At 41.9% G+C, this 19,011-nt stretch overlaps 1 protein-coding gene across 4 annotated transcripts in view; it reads left to right on the top strand.

Moving 5' to 3' along the window:
* NF2 (NF2, moesin-ezrin-radixin like (MERLIN) tumor suppressor) overlaps nucleotides 1-19,011 on the top strand; it is a 96,576-nt gene that overhangs the window by 34,651 nt on the left and 42,914 nt on the right. For all 4 annotated transcript variants that reach the window (XM_007975345.3, XM_007975343.3, XM_007975344.3 and 1 more), the window contains exons 2-5: nucleotides 1,019-1,144; nucleotides 3,672-3,794; nucleotides 6,414-6,497; nucleotides 18,128-18,196. In XM_007975345.3, the coding sequence (XP_007973536.1) occupies nucleotides 1,019-1,144; nucleotides 3,672-3,794; nucleotides 6,414-6,497; nucleotides 18,128-18,196 (402 nt within the window). The remainder of the gene's footprint in view (nucleotides 1-1,018; nucleotides 1,145-3,671; nucleotides 3,795-6,413; nucleotides 6,498-18,127; nucleotides 18,197-19,011) is intronic.

Genomic DNA, 19,011 nt, shown 5'->3' with positions numbered 1-19,011 from the left:
TCTCTTTTTTCCCGTGTCTGTTGAAAGATTACTGTTTCATGACCACCATTTCTGTGATGCGTCTCATATCCTAATGCACTCGAGTTTGTATTTGAATGTCCATCTGATATTTAGGGGGTGGTTGGGGCAAGGAGGGGGCAAGCAGCAACTAAGGGGTTGTATGGGAACATCCTGGGTGGTTTAACTTGAAAGCCACTAGGTGGCAACATTTACTAAGCTGCCGGCCATTCTCTTCCCTTAAGACATTGAACTTGCTTTTCCACATAGCAGATGGAATAGCTGAGAAGAGTTTAGTAGCCATTGCTTCAGGTTCTTTTGAAAGTGAGGCTATAGGATAAACACACTACAGTATATTGGTATCTGTTCACCACCTGGATTTAGATACCAGGAGTTTGAAATTGCTCTGGGTGACTGGGTGAGTAGCTTCCCCTTTGGCCTCAGTTAGGCATCCTTGATAGGAGAGACCTGTGATTGGACTATCTGGTCTCTCATGGTTCTTTTTCTCAATGATTTACGACTTTGATTATAATTTCTTTACATTAAAAAAAACTTGTAGTAAAACCAGTCTTATTTAAAGGAATACTAGCCTTTTATCAAGGGCAAAATAATGATTTAAAAAAAAAAATCAACAAAATTTCAAGGAAATGAATGTCCCTAGAAGCTAGCCATCTCTTCAAGTTAACTCAAGAGGCTAGACTCTCCTAAATGAGGATGCTTATTTACCAGCTTTCCTCAATTAGCAGCTTTGGGGATGTTAAAATCCGTAAGGAACTGTCCAAGGGATGTATTGTGTATGCTTTGCAGTGATTAAGCCATTAAGCTCTAATTGGTATTTTCCCACTCATGGGTTTGTGAAGGAAGCTTTAAAATTATTTAGGAATTCAGTCCTCATCAGCTATCTTAGTATCATCCCCACGTTTTGGAATCTGAGAGTGGGAGAGTGCAGAGAAAAGGTTTTTGTGCAAGTGGATTATGATTTTTGCTCACAGTGTCCTTCCCCATTGGTTTGTTATTGCAGATGAAGTGGAAAGGGAAGGACCTCTTTGATTTGGTGTGCCGGACTCTGGGGCTCCGAGAAACCTGGTTCTTTGGACTGCAGTACACAATCAAGGACACAGTGGCCTGGCTCAAAATGGACAAGAAGGTTGGGCTAGATCTCGATGAAACTGGTGGGGCTGACGTGTGCTTTCCAGTTTTTCCCTGAGCAGGCGCCTGGCTCATCACTGGAGCGCTGTAGCTGTGTAATGGAGAAGGGGGCACATTCCTGAATTAAGTCATGCAGAAAGCAGGACCTGGAGATGCTGCTGGTTTCCTACTCCTCGCAGGCTCTCCTGGGCAAGCAGAAGTTACCAGGATTAGACTGCTGCTGGCCCTGGCTTTTTTACCCATTGTTACCAGCCAGATTGCTTCTGGCTTTATGCCTTTCAGTTTATGAATAAAAACTTTATGAATAAAAATTACTGTTATCTTCTTATACTTAAAAATAACCAATTTGTGTCTTTTGGAGAGTATTGGGGCTTGTGTTCTTTAGGAAATTTTTTAAAGTCTTTTTGAGAAACACCAATGACATGAATTAATCATTAATATTATCTAAGGAATAGAGAGTGCCTGGTCCCCAGGGTGAAAGAATGTCCATTTTGTCTTCAGGATTCTCTGGGGCTTCTGAAGCATGGCAAAGCAAGCTGGGCTCCTGGCAATTTTAATGTGGCTTGGAAATGAATATTGCCTAAGGGAACTGCCCTCTGCATGGGTTCATATATTCACACAGAGATACACTTGCTTACTGACCTGCCTACCTAGCCATGAAAAGCAGGTAGGGAGTAGCACTGTATGCTTTTGTCAGTAACTCCTAAAAGACACCTGAACTTCAAAGTAAGTCAATGTCTAATTCTTACTCCAAATGATGCCCCCTCAGTTGCCTACCTGAGCATGATAAATAATGAAGGCTTTCTATTTTTTTTTTTTTTTTTTTTTTACCAGTTTGACTCAAAGCTTAAGTGTTCAAATTGTGTTCACATATGTACACAGTAATCTAAATCATCACGTTGGAATCCCTGCTGGTTGTAAGTTCAATGGTAATTCCCAATAATCATGAGCATCTAAGTGCCACTGGGGGCCATTGTCAGTGAGGGTATCATAGACCAGATTTTGAATCTCCTTGGCATTGCCATCTAGAATTTGGGCAGGAGCATGGAGAGTTATGTGTCAAAGACAGCAAAACTTTTTGTATATTTTTCATGACTCTTAGCAAAGTGAATTTTAATCATAGCTGAGTGTAGGCCAAATGGATATTAGATTGGGGGCACCAGGAGCCATGGAACTTGCTGCTCAAGGGAAATACATTACGACACATGTTAATGGAGCCTTGTAGCCTGTCACATGGCATGTTTGTGTCTTGAAATTCACTCTGGAGAGCAGACAGTTCAAGCTTTACAGGGGTGAATGGAATTGTTAGAAGATTAAAGGCAGCGGTTTACAGACTGTGCTTCAAGTATTTTGTGGGGCATCTCTGGAGGTTCCTTGAAACAAAGGGTTGCCATGATGGACACATTTTACTTCTGTTGCTCAGTTCATGTTTAGATGATTTCGTAATGATCTAGTTCATCATCTCTAAGCTGTATTCTTTTTTTTTTTTTTTTTAAGACAGAGTTTTGCTCTTGTTGCCCAGGCTATAGTGCAATGGCGCAATCTCGGCTCACTGCAACCTCCACCTTCCAGGTTCAAGAGATTCTCCTGCCTCAGCCTCCTGAGTAGCTGGAATTACAGGCTTCCACCACCACACCTGGATAATTTTTTTGTATTTTTAGTAGAGACGGGGTTTCACCGTGTTGGCCAGGCTGGTCTTGAACTCCTGACCTTAAGTGATCCACCCGCTTCGGCCTCCCAGAGTGCTGGGATTATAGGTGTGAGCTACTGGCCCGGCCCTCTAAGCCGTATTCTAACCCAGACCTAAATATTGGCAGTAGGCAGCAAGAAAAAAGAATAAAGGAAGATTCCACTACTTCAGATAATTTAAAAACCTGGCCGGGCGCGGTGGCTCAAGCCTGTAATCCCAGCACTTTGGGAGGCCGAGACGGGCGGATCACGAGGTCAGGAGATCAAGACCATCCTGGCTAACATGGTGAAACCCCGTCTCTACTAAAAAATACAAAAAACTAGCCGGGCGAGGTGGCGGACGCCTGTAGTCCCAGCTACTCGGGAGGCTGAGGCAGGAGAATGGTGTGAACCCGGGAGGCGGAGCTTGCAGTGAGCTGAGATCCGGCCACTGCACGCCAGCCCGGGCGACAGAGCGAGACTCCGTCTCAAAAAAAAAAAAAAAAAAAATTAAAAAACCTTCCACCTACTATAAAGGACAGTGCCCAAGACTACTGAGTGATAAATTTCTAGTTTTTAACTATTCTGTGGCCCTGAGAACATTTATGCCTTAATCCTAGCTCTACTCACTTCTTGGGGCTATTGATTAATTTGTTTCAGAAACACCATGGGAAGTGAATATTACCTCTTCATGACTTTGTGAATGCTTCAAACTGTAGAATCACAACTTTCAGGAAATGTGATAAATTTAGTGGGAAAAGAATTTAATGCACACCTTGCAAAAGCTTCTTTGAGGGTAGCACAGGAGGAAGAAATGCCAATATAGTGTGTTTGTCTTTTGCTCTGCAATTCTGCAGGTACTGGATCATGATGTTTCAAAGGAAGAACCAGTCACCTTTCACTTCCTGGCCAAATTTTATCCTGAGAATGCCGAAGAGGAGCTGGTTCAGGAGATCACACAACATTTATTCTTCTTGCAGGTACATCAGTCCAGGCTACCCCCCTGTTCTAAGAGAACTTGCCCAGGAATGGTTGCAGAGTTGGCCTCAGAGTTGACCACAAACACCTTTGTATTGCAAAAATATTCTACCTCTGGAAAGTCAGCTCCTTTGGTTCTGTAATGGAAAAAAGTCTTCAGAACAGAACTATACTTGAGTGATGAAAATTGGTGTCAGGTGAAATTGTGAAGGTGTGATGGTGAAGAATGGATACAAGTAGCTACCTAACTGAAAATCTCCTTGAAAATGGATCCTGTTTTCTTCTAGCTAACTTAAAAGTACTCAGTCGTTTCAAAGGAAGGCTAAAGAGAGAGTCGTATAAAGCAGTAGTTCTTCCAAAAGTTTAAAATCCGCTCTCATTAAGAGAGAACTTCAGCCGGGCATGGTGGCTCATACCTGTAATCCTAGCACTTTGGGAAGCTGAGGTGGGCGGATCACGAGGTCAGGAGTTCGAGACTAGCCTGACCAACATAGTGAAACCCCATCTCTACTAAAAATACAAAAATTAGCCAGGCGTGATGGCCCATGCCTGTAATCCCAGCTACTCAGGAGGCTGAGGCAGGAGAATCACTTGAACCCAGGAGGCAGAGGTTGCAGTGAACCAAAATTGAGCCACTTCACTCCAGCCTGGGTGACAGAGTGAGACTCTGTCTAAAAAAAAAGAGAAAACTTCAGAGTTCTAGTGACACTCAGTTTGTCCCCCATATGTGGTACTTCAGACATCATGCTTCATGCTATGCTGTGTCTTTAATTGTCCTGTTTCTTCCTTACTTCCTCATTAGATTGTAAGCCCCTTAAAGGCAAGGCTCATTAAGTGCACAGTAGGCATTCCATAAGTAATTGTCCAACCAAATTGAAGAAATTAGGAAATTCATAATTACAAGTTGACCATTCAGAGGCACAGGGAGGGGAACTGGTCTGAGGATGAAAACCTTATCAGTTTCACTTATGTTCTTACTGCAGGTCAGAGTGGCTCCCCAGTTTCGTGGCCAGTTTCAGTGATTGGCACGGGGGCTATTTGTGTGCTCAAAGGTTTCAGTAATGTAAAAGATGGCAGTAGGGGTGTTAATTACGTGATTTCCCAGAGATAGATGGGTAGTCTGTCACATAGCCCTCCTGTAATTAATTTCAGCCTCAGTATATTGTGTTCAGCAAATATTAAGTTAAATATAATAAGACCCCCTAAATTCTTTTTTAAAAAGGTCTGGGGGGTGTGTGTGTGTGTGCGTGCACGCAAAAGAGGTGACAAATTTATTTCAGATGTTTTCAAATCAAAGGGACACTCTTAGGCTGGGCGTGGTGGCTCACGCCTGTAATCCCAACACTTTGGGAAGCCAAGGCGGGCAGAAACCCCGTCCTTACTAAAAATACAAAATTAGCCGGGCACGGTGGCACATGCCTGTAATCCCAGCTACTCGGGAGATTGAGGCAGGAGAATCCCTTGAACTCAGGAGGTGTAGGTTGCAGTGAGCCGAGATCGCACCATTGCACTCCAGCCTGGGCAACAAGGGCGAAACTCCTTCTCAAAAAAAAAAAAGGGACACTCTTTCAGTTTTTCTATAGTGTTGCTTTTTTCCCCCTCTCTTTGGAAATGAAACCAAGGGATTAGAAAGTTGCACTGCTTCAGAAACATCTCAGGTTTCATTTTCTCTCTTAAGAATGTAAAATCGCTTTTAAAACCTGAGAAGAATTTTTGTGTTTGAACGAAAGCACATAACCATCTCCTAGGTCCCAGAATGTCCTAATGTTGTAGAAATGGCTTTCTTGTAAGCACTTGGAAGCACTGCCTGTCTCTTGTTTGACTTTGGCTTGATTTTCTCCATACTAAAATGTTAAGGCATTTTTATGACTGAGCAAGGCAAAATTTACTGCTTTTATTAATCCGGTGACTGTTGATATCTGTGAGAGGAGAGCTGGCTTTCCTGTTGTGTTTATTTCAATGTCCCACCTACCACGTCATGCCGTTGTCTTGCTTCTGTGTCTGGAACATGCCAAGTTGCACCATTCTAAGAAAATCAAGTGCAATGAAATATGTTAATTCAACATTATGGCTTAAGAATTATATTTCCTGGACTTCACGTGTACTTAAAAGTTGAATCGATCAAATTTTATTGCTTCCTTTTCCCTTAGAGCAGCACGTTGAGAGTGATGGTTTTTTTCTGCAGTCATAACTCAGTGGCCTTGGTGACTTTTGTCTTGTGTTAATACTTAAAAGTAGATCCATTTCCTCTGGGGCCGTGTGTATTCAAAGGGGCTGAGGCTGCAGTCACCCCCAGAGCTGCTCTTAACACTTCTTGGGTTCATGGTGCTCTGTCACACAGCCTCTGTTGTAACTACGGAGACCATTTTTACTCTTCAGCATTGATCATGAAGAGAAGAGATAAGGGGGTTTTTATGCATAGCCGTCATACCAGTAACTTCTGTGACTGAACTCTCCACCTGTCTGCATCAGTAAAAAAATATTGTACCCTTTGTCAGAAAATTATTAACAGGCTGCTCTGGCAGCCCTCATTAGAATGCCGTGCAGCCATCTGTTGTGATCAGCCTATACACCTCACTTCCACGCACACAGTATCATGTCCCCCTTGTTGCTCCTTTCAGGTAAAGAAGCAGATTTTAGATGAAAAGATCTACTGCCCTCCCGAGGCTTCTGTGCTCCTGGCTTCTTACGCCGTCCAGGCCAAGGTAGGCTCAAAGAAGAAAAATGTATTCTTCCTGGGGGTTAATTTGGGTTATGGGATCACTTCTGTCTTGTGTTTCTTTGGGTTTTCTGTACTTCAGAAAGACTTGCCCCAGAAAGTGAGATGTTATGGGACTTGTGGACGTGGGAGAACCACTGTCACTGTTCCAGTGTTTGTATGATCTTGTGTGTGTGTGATGTGCACAAATTATAAGAATCATTCTAATGAATTAGAATTCATTCTAAGTGAATTCATTCAGCAAGATGAATTTTCTGTGTAATCTCATTATGTACATGTGGTTTATGACATTTACTGGACAAACCTTTTTTCTTTTTACCATAAACTCAACCATGTGGTACAACCTTTCTATTAGCCAGGAAAAATGAATTTGTGGTCTCCAGTTTTAGCCAAACATGGCCTTTAGGTCAGAAAGGCCCAGGTCCTCACTCCGAACTCATTTGTGAACCAGCTGCCCTGTGTGACACTACACTACACCCTCAGAGAATGCCCTGCTTCATCTGCCCCTGATTGACATACTAGCTGTTCATGTGGCTGAGCACTGCAGGTGCTGTGGCCCACCAGGCCCAATTGAGCTGTCTGGTTAGCTGAAAATCATTGACTTCTATTAAACCACTATAGACTTTTTTTTTCCCCCTCCCCCGCCAGACGGAGTCTCACTCTGTCACCCTGGCTGGAGTGCAGTGCCGCAATCTTGGCTCACTGCAAGCTCCGCCTCCCGGGTTCACACCATTCCCCTGCCTCAGCCTCCCGAGCAGCTGGGACTACAGGCGCCCACCAACACGCCCGGCTCATTTTTTGTATTTTTCATAGAAACGGGGTTTCACCGTGTTAGCCAGGATGGTCTCGATCTCCTGACCTCATGATCTGCCCATCTCGGCCTCCCAAAGTGCTGGGATTACAGGCTTGAGCCACCACGCCCGGCCTAGACATTTTTTTTTTTTTTTTTTTAAACAAGACCAATGAGAGAGTCAGCCAGGGTGTTTCATGTCCCTCAGATTTTTCACTTCAGTCATATATCACCTTCTCTTTGTTTCCCTGCTCCCTGCCTTTCACCAGAGCACAAGATGTTGTCCCCAGAATTGGGACTCCTTGATTACCTGTGTGATTTTATTTTATTTATGTTTTATTTTTATTTTTATAGAGATGAGGTCTCACTATGTTGCCCAGGCTGGTCTCAAACTCCTGAGCTCAAGTGATCCTTCTACCTTGGCCTCCCAAAGTGCTGGGATTACAGGTGTGAGTCACCGCGCCTGGCCTTACTTGTGTGATTTTAAAACATAATCTTTTCACTTATTTTCCTTTTTAATTATAGGTGTTCATGAAGTCATTTCCCTATAAGGTTAGAAAAATTAATAAAATACTCTTAGCTTACTTTTTGGGGTAGATTAATACAATTTCAGATGAAAACCAGGAAGTAACTGTCATTTGTAGGGGAAAAAGGCTATATGTGCTGGTCAGACCAACAGAAGCACTAAAGTCAATTTAATCATTTGATGGCTCATGTAATATTTGCTGAGTATTCACCAGGCCCGGGGTGGGGAGGGAGCATGGGAGTAGTTGACTGTCTTATAGGCAGGCACTAAAGCAAGTATCTGCCGTCAGTGATTTGCCCAAGGTCATTCAGACAATCTTGGGCAAAGCTAAGGGCAGAAGGGCGGAATTCATGGCTTTGGGATTGCATTTTGTGCCTCCCGTATTCTACTTCCCTGAAAAATGAGTAATTGAGAAAACAGAAAACGGGCCCTCATTCAACTAAAACATATGCTTCCTTTTATGCTTTGATCAAGAATATTAGCAAGAGGAAAAATGTGTCCTTTCAATCAGTATCACCCCGACAGTGATGAAGCAGTCATTGGCACTTTGATTAAATCCGAGCACTTCCTAGCCTGGAGTTGAGTTCCTTTTCGCACACTTTCTCCCCATTGAGAGTAGACCCGGGCTCTCAAGGACACCACCTCTCTTTGAAGGGCTTCCATCTCAAAGGCTACATTTTCTTTCCATGGATTTTTGGGCCACAAATTCAAAGGCCACCTGTAGAAAAAAATCACTTTTCAGGGAACCAGCAGATGTTTGCTTAAACAGATTTCACTGTAGGAAAGCCCTGCTAATTTGGATCCTACTAATTTGGAGATGAAAGTGATTCACAGACAACATATGTGGCTCACATGGAGGAGGATGTTCTAGCTATTTTTTCCGGTGTAAATTTTAAGGATCTTACAAATAAAGGTAATCTATGGCTTAAAGTCTTCATTTGGGAAACTAAGGCTTACTATGACATGCTTCCAGTTTCTAGGACTGCTGGTTAATAGTTAAAGGATATCTGATTATAATATTAATAAGATCTCACTTGCCCATAGTGTTTTCTAGTTTTACCAAAGCAATACAAATGAATATTTTGTGTGACACTCAGTGTAGTCTTCCCGGAAGCCAAGGCTTGAGAGTATTATGCCTGTTTTGCAGATGAGGAATATAAGGCTCAGAAAGGAATTTGTGATTTGTCCAAACTCACAATACTTTTATGTTAAGCCTATTTTGATGAAATTTATAGCCCACTTCTCGATGGAGAGGATTTCAGGCCAAATGGAATGAGTGGAGCTGGGATGGGAACCCTGGTGTCCAGGCTGCCTAAGTTAGCACGTTGCACTTGCCTCTCACTGTCTAGCGTGAGGGAAGTCTTTGGGTAGCAAGCCCTGCCTTTCACTAAAGGCTAGTTTCATTTATATGATCACATTTGTCTAAGTTTTTCAGTAAGTCATACTGGTTCCTTCCATTATATTCAGCTTGTTTTCTTCCACAACTTTTCTGAAACAGAAAGGAACTTTAGAAATGTGGAAGGGAAAGCGAATTGAGCTCATTAACACATGGAATGTAATTATGCACAAATGTATTCATTACAGTATTTCAGCTGTTGGAATGATATAGACACAGTTAATTCCAAAGCATAAAGAAACAATTACCCTCAAAGTATAAATACAAATACTAATCACATGGTTCAGTTAACAAGAACCATATTTGAGTTATACTTGAATCAAAAATGTAGGCAGGGACTGGCATAGTGGCTCACACCTATAATTCCTGCACTTTGGGAGGCCAAGGTGGATGGATCACCTGAGGTCAGGAGTTCCAGATCAGCCTGACCAATATGGTGAAAACTTATCTCTACTAAAAATACAAAAATTAGTGAGGTGTGGTGGTATGTACTTGTAGTCCCAGCTACTTGGGAGGCTGAGACAGGAGAACTGCTTAAACCTGGGAGGCGGAGACTACAGTGAGCTGAGATTGCGCCATTGACCTCCAGCCTAGGCAACAGAGTGAGACTCCATCTCAAAAAAAAAAAAAAAAAAAATGTAGGCAGGGTTTTTTTGGTGCAATCACATGACACACGAAACCATCTTGCAATGTTTAAGTGACCTGTTGGATTGTATATTGACCATTTGGTGTTGGAAATGTGTTCTTATTAAAAATGACTTTGGGAGAGAATGGCATATAATGTATGAATCTTGTGTTGCTGCATGCAGACTCCTAGTGATCAGAAGAGAGAAAAGAATTGTAGGAGGGGAAGCTTAGTTTCTTTGTACTCTTTAATGCAAATCAGGGACAGTACCAAAGTGCAATTGAGTTAGAAAATTGAGTATGTGTAAAGTATAGGTAGAGAGTGGCAAGAGTTGAGTCTGGAGAGGTATGCAGGAAATCAGATCATAAAAGGTCTTAACTTTATCCTGTGGGTGATGCAGTGAAGGGTTTATATTTTAGATAGAGCCTGTAGTGGCTGTGTGATGGATAGATTGGAGTGAAACAACTTTGGAAACAGGGAGACCCATTAGAAGGCTGTGATAGTTACCCTGGTGAGAGAATATTAGGTTCACACTTCAGGTGGTTGGTTGGATGGGGGCTGACTGATTTAAAAATATCCAGGAGATAAAAAGTTGATTAGATGGTGCTATATTCTGCATATCCCTTTTTTCCATATCCTTTTACAGAAGGATATTTTTTCTCCCACTCAGCATCTACTTTGAGATGTATCCATGTTGTGTATATAGATGTAGCTCATTGATTTTAACTGCTGTATGGTAACCACTGATAAATATACTTAGTTTATCTGTTCCCCTTCTGAGGGAGAGGTAGTTTGTTTCTACTTTTTCCCTATTATATAAACAGTGCTGAAATGAAGATCCTTTTACGTGATTCCTTATGTACATGTGCAAATGCTTTTTCCCCTTAAGGTAGGTGCCTACAAAAATAAATGCATACATACATACATACATACAAAAGATAGCTGGGTGCAGTGGTGGGCACCTGTAGTCCCAGCTACTTGGGAGACTGAGGCAGAAGAATCGCTTGAATCCAGGAAGCAGAGGTTGCAGAGAACCAAGATCACACCACTGCACTCCAGCCTGGGCAATGAAGTGAGACTGCATCTCAAAAATAAATAAATAAATAAAGTTTAAAAATGTAAAAAGGTAGGTGTCTAGAAGAAGAATTACATAAGAGGTTGACAAAAGAGGTGAACCCAAATATTAAAAAAATCTTAAGTTGATAAGAAAAAGACAAATGCTATGAACAGGGCATGAACAGGCACTTTATAGAAGAGAAAACAAGAATGGTCATAAATACAAAAAGATGTTTCATCTCACATGTAATCAAGAAAAAGAAAAAGCAATAATAAGGCAACATTTCAAACCCATAAGATTGGCAGGGATTACTAGATTGGGTAACTATCTAGTAATCCCTAGATGTTGGTGCTCATTTACCTGCCAAAGGGATTGTGAAATTGGCATAACCTCTGTAGAGCACCAGGTGTGGAAGAGGGGGGTGGAAGTGAGGAGACACACCGCTGGCTGTTCTAGGTGGCTACTCCAGAGGAATCGCTGCACACACATCCTTTCCATTTAAAACTGTCACAACAGCTAGACCCACTTCATTTTTGTTTCTTTTTGAGACAGCAGAGCCTCTCTCTGCCATCCAGGTGGCACAATCTCCGCTCACTGCAACCTCTGCCTCCCAGGCTCAAAGGATCCTCCCACTTCAGCCTCAGCATATGCCATGCTAATTTTTGTGTTTTTTGTAGAGGCAGGGTTTCCCCTTGTTATACAGGCAGGTCTCAAACTCCTGGGCACAAGCTCTCTGCCCGCCTCAGCCTCCGAAAGTGCAGGGATTACAGGCATGAATCACTGCACCTGGCCCCATGTCATTTTCATTTAACTGCTGAACTATTATCTCATAGAAAGGAGGGACTGGATTATTTAAATATATCTTTATTGGTAGATATTTAGGTTTGTTTTTCTTTCTGTTATTTTTCTATTGGTGAAACAGATGCAATGGACATCCTTGAATATGCATCTTTGGGCATATATGAATAATATCTCCCTATAATAGATACCAAGACATGGCATAACTGGGTTAAAGAATAAGATAATTAGTATAATAATTAAAAAAAAAAAAGATAATTTAAAATGTAAGTAATGTGAAATAAAAAAAAAAGCCAGACACAAAAGGCCACATACTTTATGCTTCCACTTACCTGTATATGAAATGTCCAGAACAGGCAAATCCATAAAGACAGAAAGTAGATTTAGTGGTTGCCAGGGGAGGGGAGAAGGAGGAAATTAGGAGTGACTGGTATTGGCCAGGCACGGTGGCTCATGCCTGTAATCCCAAAGTTTGGGAGGCTGAAGCGGGTGGATCACTTGAGGCCAGGAGCTTGAGACCAGCTTGGCCAACATGGCGAAACTCCATCTCTACTAAAAAATATACAAAAATTAGCCAGGTGTGGTGGCATATGCCTGTAATCCAGCTACTAGGGAGGCTGAGGCACGAGAATCAGTTGAACCCGGGAAGCAGAGGTTGCAGTGAGCTGAGATTGCACCCCTGCGCTCCAGCCTAGGGTGACAGAGTGAGACTCTGTCTGAAAAATGAAAATAAAAAAGGAGCCACTGGTCCAAAAAAAAAAGAAAAAATGAGTAAGACCTACTATTTGATAGCACAACAGGGTGGCTATAATCAATAATAATTGCACACTTAAAAATAACTCCAAGAATGTAATTGGATTGTTTGTAACACAAAGGATAAATGCTTGAGGGGATGGACACCCATTCTCCATGATGTGATTATTTCACATTGCCCGCCTGTATCAAAACATCTCATATACCCCGCAAATATATATATATCCCTACTATGTACCCACAAAAATTAAAAATTAAAAATTAAATTACAACTTACAAAGGTTAAAAAACGAAATTAGGAGTGATGGCCAGTGGGTACAGGATTTCTTTTTGGGGTAATGGAAATGTTCTGGAATTAGGTAGTGGTGGTGGTTGCACAACATTCTGAATATACTAAAAAACACTGAATTGTATACTTAATGTGGTAAATTTGTGTATATAAATTTTGTCTCAATAAAAAATTTAAATAGATACAGCCAGATCACCCTCCAAAAGTGATGTCATAATTTAACTTTCAATAACAGTGTGTGAGAATACCTGTTTTTCCACATCCTTTCCAACAGGAGATACTATCAGTCTTTAAAATTTTTGCTAATTGGCCGGGCGCAGTGGCTCAAGCCTGTAATCCTAGCACTTTGGGAGGCCGAGACGGGCGGATCACGAGGTCAGGAGATCGAGACCATCCTGGCGAACACGGTGAAACCCCGTCTCTACTAAAAAATACAAAAAAACTAGCCGGGTGAGGTGGCGGGCGCCTGTAGTCCCAGCTACTTGGGAGGCTGAGGCAGGAGAATGGCGTAAACCCGGGAGGCAGAGCTTGCAGTGAGCTGAGATCCGGCCACTGCACTCCAGCCTGGGCGACAGAGCCAGACTCCATCTCAAAAAAAAAAAAAAAAAAAAAATTTGCTAATTGATAGAAAAATATTTTTTTAAATTTGCACTTCCTTGATTGCTATTGGGACTGAACATCTTTTCATAAACTTACTGGCCATTTGTGTTTCTTTGTTCTGTGAATCAACTGTTTGTGACTTGCCTACTATTGTATTGTTTGTTTCTTTTCTTCTTTCCTTCTTTCTTTCTTTCTCTTTCTTTTTTTCTTTCTCTCACCTGCCTGCCTGCCTGCCTTCCTTCCTTCCTTCCTTCCTTCCTTCCTTCCTTCCTTCCTTCCTTCCCTCCCTCCCTCCCTCTCTCCCTTCTTCCTTCCCTCCTTCCCTCTTTTCCCTCCCTTTCTTTCCTTTTCTTTTCTTTCTTCCTCTCTTCCTTTCCCAGGTTCAAGTGATCCTTCTGCCTCAGCTGGGACTATAGGCATGTACCACCACGCCCAGCTAATTTTTGTATTTTTAGTACAGTTGGGGTTTCACCATGTTGGCCAGACTGGTCTGAAGCTCCTGATCTCAGGTGATCCACCAGCCTTGGCCTCTGAAAGTGCTGGGATTACAGGCATGAGCCACTGCACCCAACCTGTTTATCTTTTTCTGATTGATTTGTAGACACTCCATGTATTACGGGTTATCAACCTTTTGTCTTATTTTACATATCAGACTGGTCAGTCTTTTTCTTTGTATGTTTTGAGTGACCTTTAAAATGCCTTTACCAACCATTATTATATCCATACTCTGTTATGTTTTCTGGTATTTTTATGGATTTTTGTTTGTAGATCTAAGAATTTATTGACTGGTGTGTGGGTATAGTAGGTGGGGGTCTGTCTTTTTTCTATATATGTAGTAATCTAACCTTCGTGTTTTTGAAATCCTACTCAGAACATTTTATTTCATTTCTCATAGTTATAGACAGAGGAAATTATTTCATATCCAGATAGAGGCTCCATTTAACCTAAGTATTGGCTCCACAAGTCTTTTAAATGGTAAACTCCTTGAATTTAAATTCAATTAGTTTATGTCAGGAGTAGGTCCAGGTTTTCTGGATCTGAATTTTAATAATTTAGGGGAGTGTCTTCAATGCAAGAGTACCAAATTAGGTGCAGGCCTATGAAAGTGCAGAGACCTGAAGTCCAAGCTTCCGTAGCTTCCCAGTAAATTCACCCCAGTTACATTATCAGAATGCATCTGTTACATAAAAGGATGAGGAGCAGCCATCTCCATCCCTGGAGTGGTATGACTTTCTTTTGTATTCAGCAGCTACCCTACCACAACTTCAGGATTTTTTTCTTCCCTTGTTGTTTAAAGGGACATTTAAGAGCAGACACATACATCAAGGTGGCTTTAATGTTGGAAGCAGAGTTAGTCCAGTGGAGAAGTTTTTTCAGCAGGGTCTTTGCCACCTCTGCATTGCTCGAATGTGATGTATTTGATCAGTGGACTAGCTGAGAGCTTGGTAGAATAATGGGGATTGTTAATCTTGCATGCCTTTGGAACCTGAATTTACAACTTTAGCTTTGCATATCTGCTTGCTTTTGCATTAGAGCTTGGTCAGCACTGTTGAGAGATTTGCAAATGCAACTAACAGGGCTTTCTTTAGCATCCTACCCTTTCAGAAATCCAGGAGGCAAACAATCATCAATGTTGTCATAAGTAATGACAACCTAATTTGACAAATTTAAGCATTTTAAATATGCCACAGTTTTTGTAACACAGTTGAGGCATTTCTTCATTTAAAAAAATAGGCTGGGCACCATGGCTCATGCCTGTAATCCTAGGACTTTGGGAGGCCAAAATGGGAGGATTTCACCATGAGCCATGTGCTGTGCTAAATGCTTACCTGTGTGTATTGTTTTACTTCATCCTCATCATCCCCTGTAAGGCAGATGCTCTTATGACCCTCACTCTACAGATGAGGAAGTTGAGGCTTAGAGAGAGGATGCCTTACTCAAGCCCTCAGAAGGGGTACTCCAGCACCCCCCCCACTTCCCTTCAAGATGCTCTAAGGCCAGTACTCTCATCTGACAAATAAGAAGACAGATTTGGAGAGACCTGAGATCTTTTGGACATCAGGTTGTATGTATCAAGCATAGTTTTATTTATTTTATTTTATTATTATTATTATTATTATTATTATTTTTGAGATGGAGTTTCGCTCTTGTTGCCCAGGCTGGAGTGCAATGGCATGATCTTGGCTCACTGCAACCTCCGCCTCCCAGGTTCAAGTGATTCTTCTGCCTCAGCCTCCCGAGTAGCTGGGATTACAGGCATGTACCACCATGCCCGGCTAATTTTGTATTTTTAGTAGAGACAGGGTTTCTCCATTTGGTCAGGTTGGTCTCGAACTCTCAACCTCAGGTGATCTACCTGCTTAGGTCTTCCAAAAGTGCTGGGATTACAGGCGTGAGCCACCGCGCCCGGCCAAGCATAGTTTTAAAAACTTTGCTGGTCTTATTTAATTCAATCCCTGTAAGAGTCTTGCAAGATAAATACTATTATTATTCCTGTTTTACAGATGAGAAAGCTGAGACACAAAAATTTCCAAGGTCACATAGCTACTATGTGAAAGATGTAGGATAAAACCTTAGGCAGGCTGCCTCCAGAGCCAGGCTCCTACCCTCACTCTACAGCTGCCTTGCAGGGAGTACTGTTAAAGCTTAGTACAGTTACGACTTACTACATCACGTCTCTGAGCCTCCCAGAAGCAGGGAGATACCAAGGCCTTTCATTTATAATTTCTAAGTTATTATTATTATTATTATTATTATTATTTAGGTGGTGTCTCGCTCTATCGCCCAGGCTGGAGTGCAGTGGCCAGATCTCAGCTCACTGCAAGCTCCGCCTCCCGGGTTTACGCCATTCTCCTGCCTCAGCCTCCCGAGTAGCTGGGACTACAGGCGCCCGCCACCTCGCCCGGCTAGTTTTTTGTATTTTTTAGTAGAGACGGGGTTTCACCGTGTTAGCCAGGATGGTCTCGATCTCCTGACCTCGTGATCCGCCTGTCTGGGCCTCCCAAAGTGCTGAGATTACAGGCTTGAGCCACCGCGCGCAGCCATTTTTGTTTTTATAGACAGGGTCTTCCACTGTCACTCAGGCTGGAGTGTAGTGGCACAATCACAGCTCACTGCAGCCTTAACCCCTGGGCTCAAGTGATCCTCCCATTTTGGCCTCCCAAAGTCCTAGGATTACAGGCATGAGCCATGGTGCCCAGCCTATTTTTTTAAATGAAGAAATGCCTAAACTGTGTTACAAAAACTGTGGCATATTTAAAATGTTTAAATTTGACAAATTAGGTCAGGTGCGGTGGCTCACGCCTATAATCTCAGCACTTTGGGAGGCCAAGGTGGGTAGATCCCAAGGTCAGAAGTTCGAGACCAGCCTGGCCAACATGGTGAAACCCCATCTCTACTAAAAGTACAGAAATTAACCCGGTGTGGTGGCGTGCGCCTGTAATCCCAGCTACTCAGAAGACTGAGGCAGGAGAATTGCTTTAACCTGGGAGGTGGAGGTTGTGGTGAGCTGAGATCGTGCCATTGCACTCCAGCCTGGGTGACAGAGTGAGACTGTCTCAAAAAAAAAAAAAAAAAAAAAAATTGACAAATTAATTCCCTTAAGATTCAAAAAAATAATGCAATACAATTCTGCTACTTGAAAGATAATTATGAGATTCAAAAGAAATATTAATTCACGGGACTTTTACAGTTAAGGTGATAGGGAAATGAGGCATGATTTAAAGTTAATGATGAATATCTTCTTTCACTCCTGTGTCTATAGTTTTAGGCCACTTCATTTGGAGAACACACCAGAAGTCTTAACTTGAGGCTTTCTGAGAATGAAAGAACAGAATGAAAGAATTAGAAATTTGGTGGTATATAGAACCAGCAGCCTTGTGCCTGATGCTTTGTTTTTTCACTGTTGGTGGCTAAAAGAATAAATGTTTATAGAAGATTTTACTGAAGTACTGAGCTTTGTTGTTTTTGGTAAAATGAAGAGCCACTGTATGCTGATTTATAAGAGATAGGCTTTGATTTTATATTCTACTGTATGTTTCAGTTAGTTTCTTTTTAAACATTCTTTAACATTTATTTCCTGATCAGACTTGAGTTTTCTAGGAAAGAAAGGAGTTTTTTTTTTTTTTAAATCAGAGAATAAATGTCCAAGTCATTGTCCCCAGAGGGATAAATTAAAACACAGGGCCTATTTCCAACCCCATTAGTGACTTCTCTGTAGCTTTAGGAAGATCAATTAACCTTTTACTCACTTCTTTGTCTGTACAATAGGAATGGTAGTGTTGTCATCAGATTTTTCCAAAGTATTTTTCAGAGACTTGAGTGAAAGGTATTAAAAATACTGCCTGCATTATTCCTGGATCCCCCTAGTAATGGGCTCCAATTACCAGTCACTTAGAAGAATTTATAGGTAGGACTCTTATCATATGTTGCTAATCACAACTTTCAGTTATGATTTGGTGTTTTAATTGAAAAGCTACTGTTTTGGAAGTGACTGCTTTCTTTGAGGGTTAGAAAACATGCCCACATTTCCATACAAATGTCACATTCTTATTAGCACATCACCCATCCATTGCTTACAGGATTATGCAACTCTGTTCATAGATATAATCAGCTTTGTATTTTCATTCAAGGATAACAAACTAGCAAGGTTGAAATCTTGACTTGTCATCGGAATTGAATTGCTCCCTGGAGCTGGGAGGGAATGAGATTGGTCCAGCTCTGTTCAGAAATGGCAATTGTCTTTAGAATCTCAATCGCCTGCTCTCCCTTTCTTCTTTCCAGTATGGCGACTACGACCCCAGTGTTCACAAGCGGGGATTTTTGGCCCAAGAGGAATTGCTTCCAAAAAGGGTAAGAGATTAAATACCCTTTTCGGGAAGACATAGCAGATATGTGGTCTAAAAGAAAGCTAACCAAAGGACTTGAAGGAATATTGGAAGTACATAGCAATTTAATTTTAATAAATATTTTGTAATCTCCAGTGAAGAGTGTGGGATCTCTATTAATAATATTAAAAAGCAAAGGTTTGTGGAGTTAGTTTGGGGTCACCAGGAGTAGCATGGCCTGTAAATGTTTTTTCTAGCATGGTTGTTTTTTAAATGCAGTTGAGCATCATTGATTCCCAAAGAGGAGGCTGGAGCAGAGTGTATTCAGCTCGGGGAATTGAGCTGTTTGCAGTGGCGAGAGGTGGATAGAGGAGATGAGGTAGGGGTGGGCATTGTGGTTTTTAATCCTCAGCGTTGTTCATCTTATTCATTAGCCGCAGACGCAGGCCCGCCCTCCCTTTTGCTCCTGCGGATTTTATAGCCCCACTCATCTGTCACTGGGTAATAAAGGCCCGTTCCTCACCTCTTGCTGCCTTTACCTGTCCCTCGATGGCTTCTGAGCATGTGAAGGTCTGAGAAGAGTAAGCATTGCTTCTGGCTGAGCTCCGCTGTCAGAGGTGGTCTTTGGGATGTACCACCCAGGCAGGGAACAGGGGCACTGCCAGATGAGGGATGCACCTAGGTCTGAGTTATCATGCAACTTTCTGAGTTGCTCCTCCAATAAAATGGTGCCTTATTTACACGCCCTCTTTGTGTGTGACTGTCTCCCTGGGTGTAACTTTTTAAAAATAGCTTTACTGTTTTGTAAAAATGATGCATAATTATAAAAGTGGCAAAAAT

Source organism: Chlorocebus sabaeus, chromosome 19 (assembly GCF_047675955.1).
Source record: "Chlorocebus sabaeus isolate Y175 chromosome 19, mChlSab1.0.hap1, whole genome shotgun sequence".
In the NCBI taxonomy this organism is placed as follows: Eukaryota; Metazoa; Chordata; class Mammalia; order Primates; family Cercopithecidae; genus Chlorocebus; species Chlorocebus sabaeus.
This window is presented reverse-complemented; position numbering and strand designations above follow the sequence as displayed.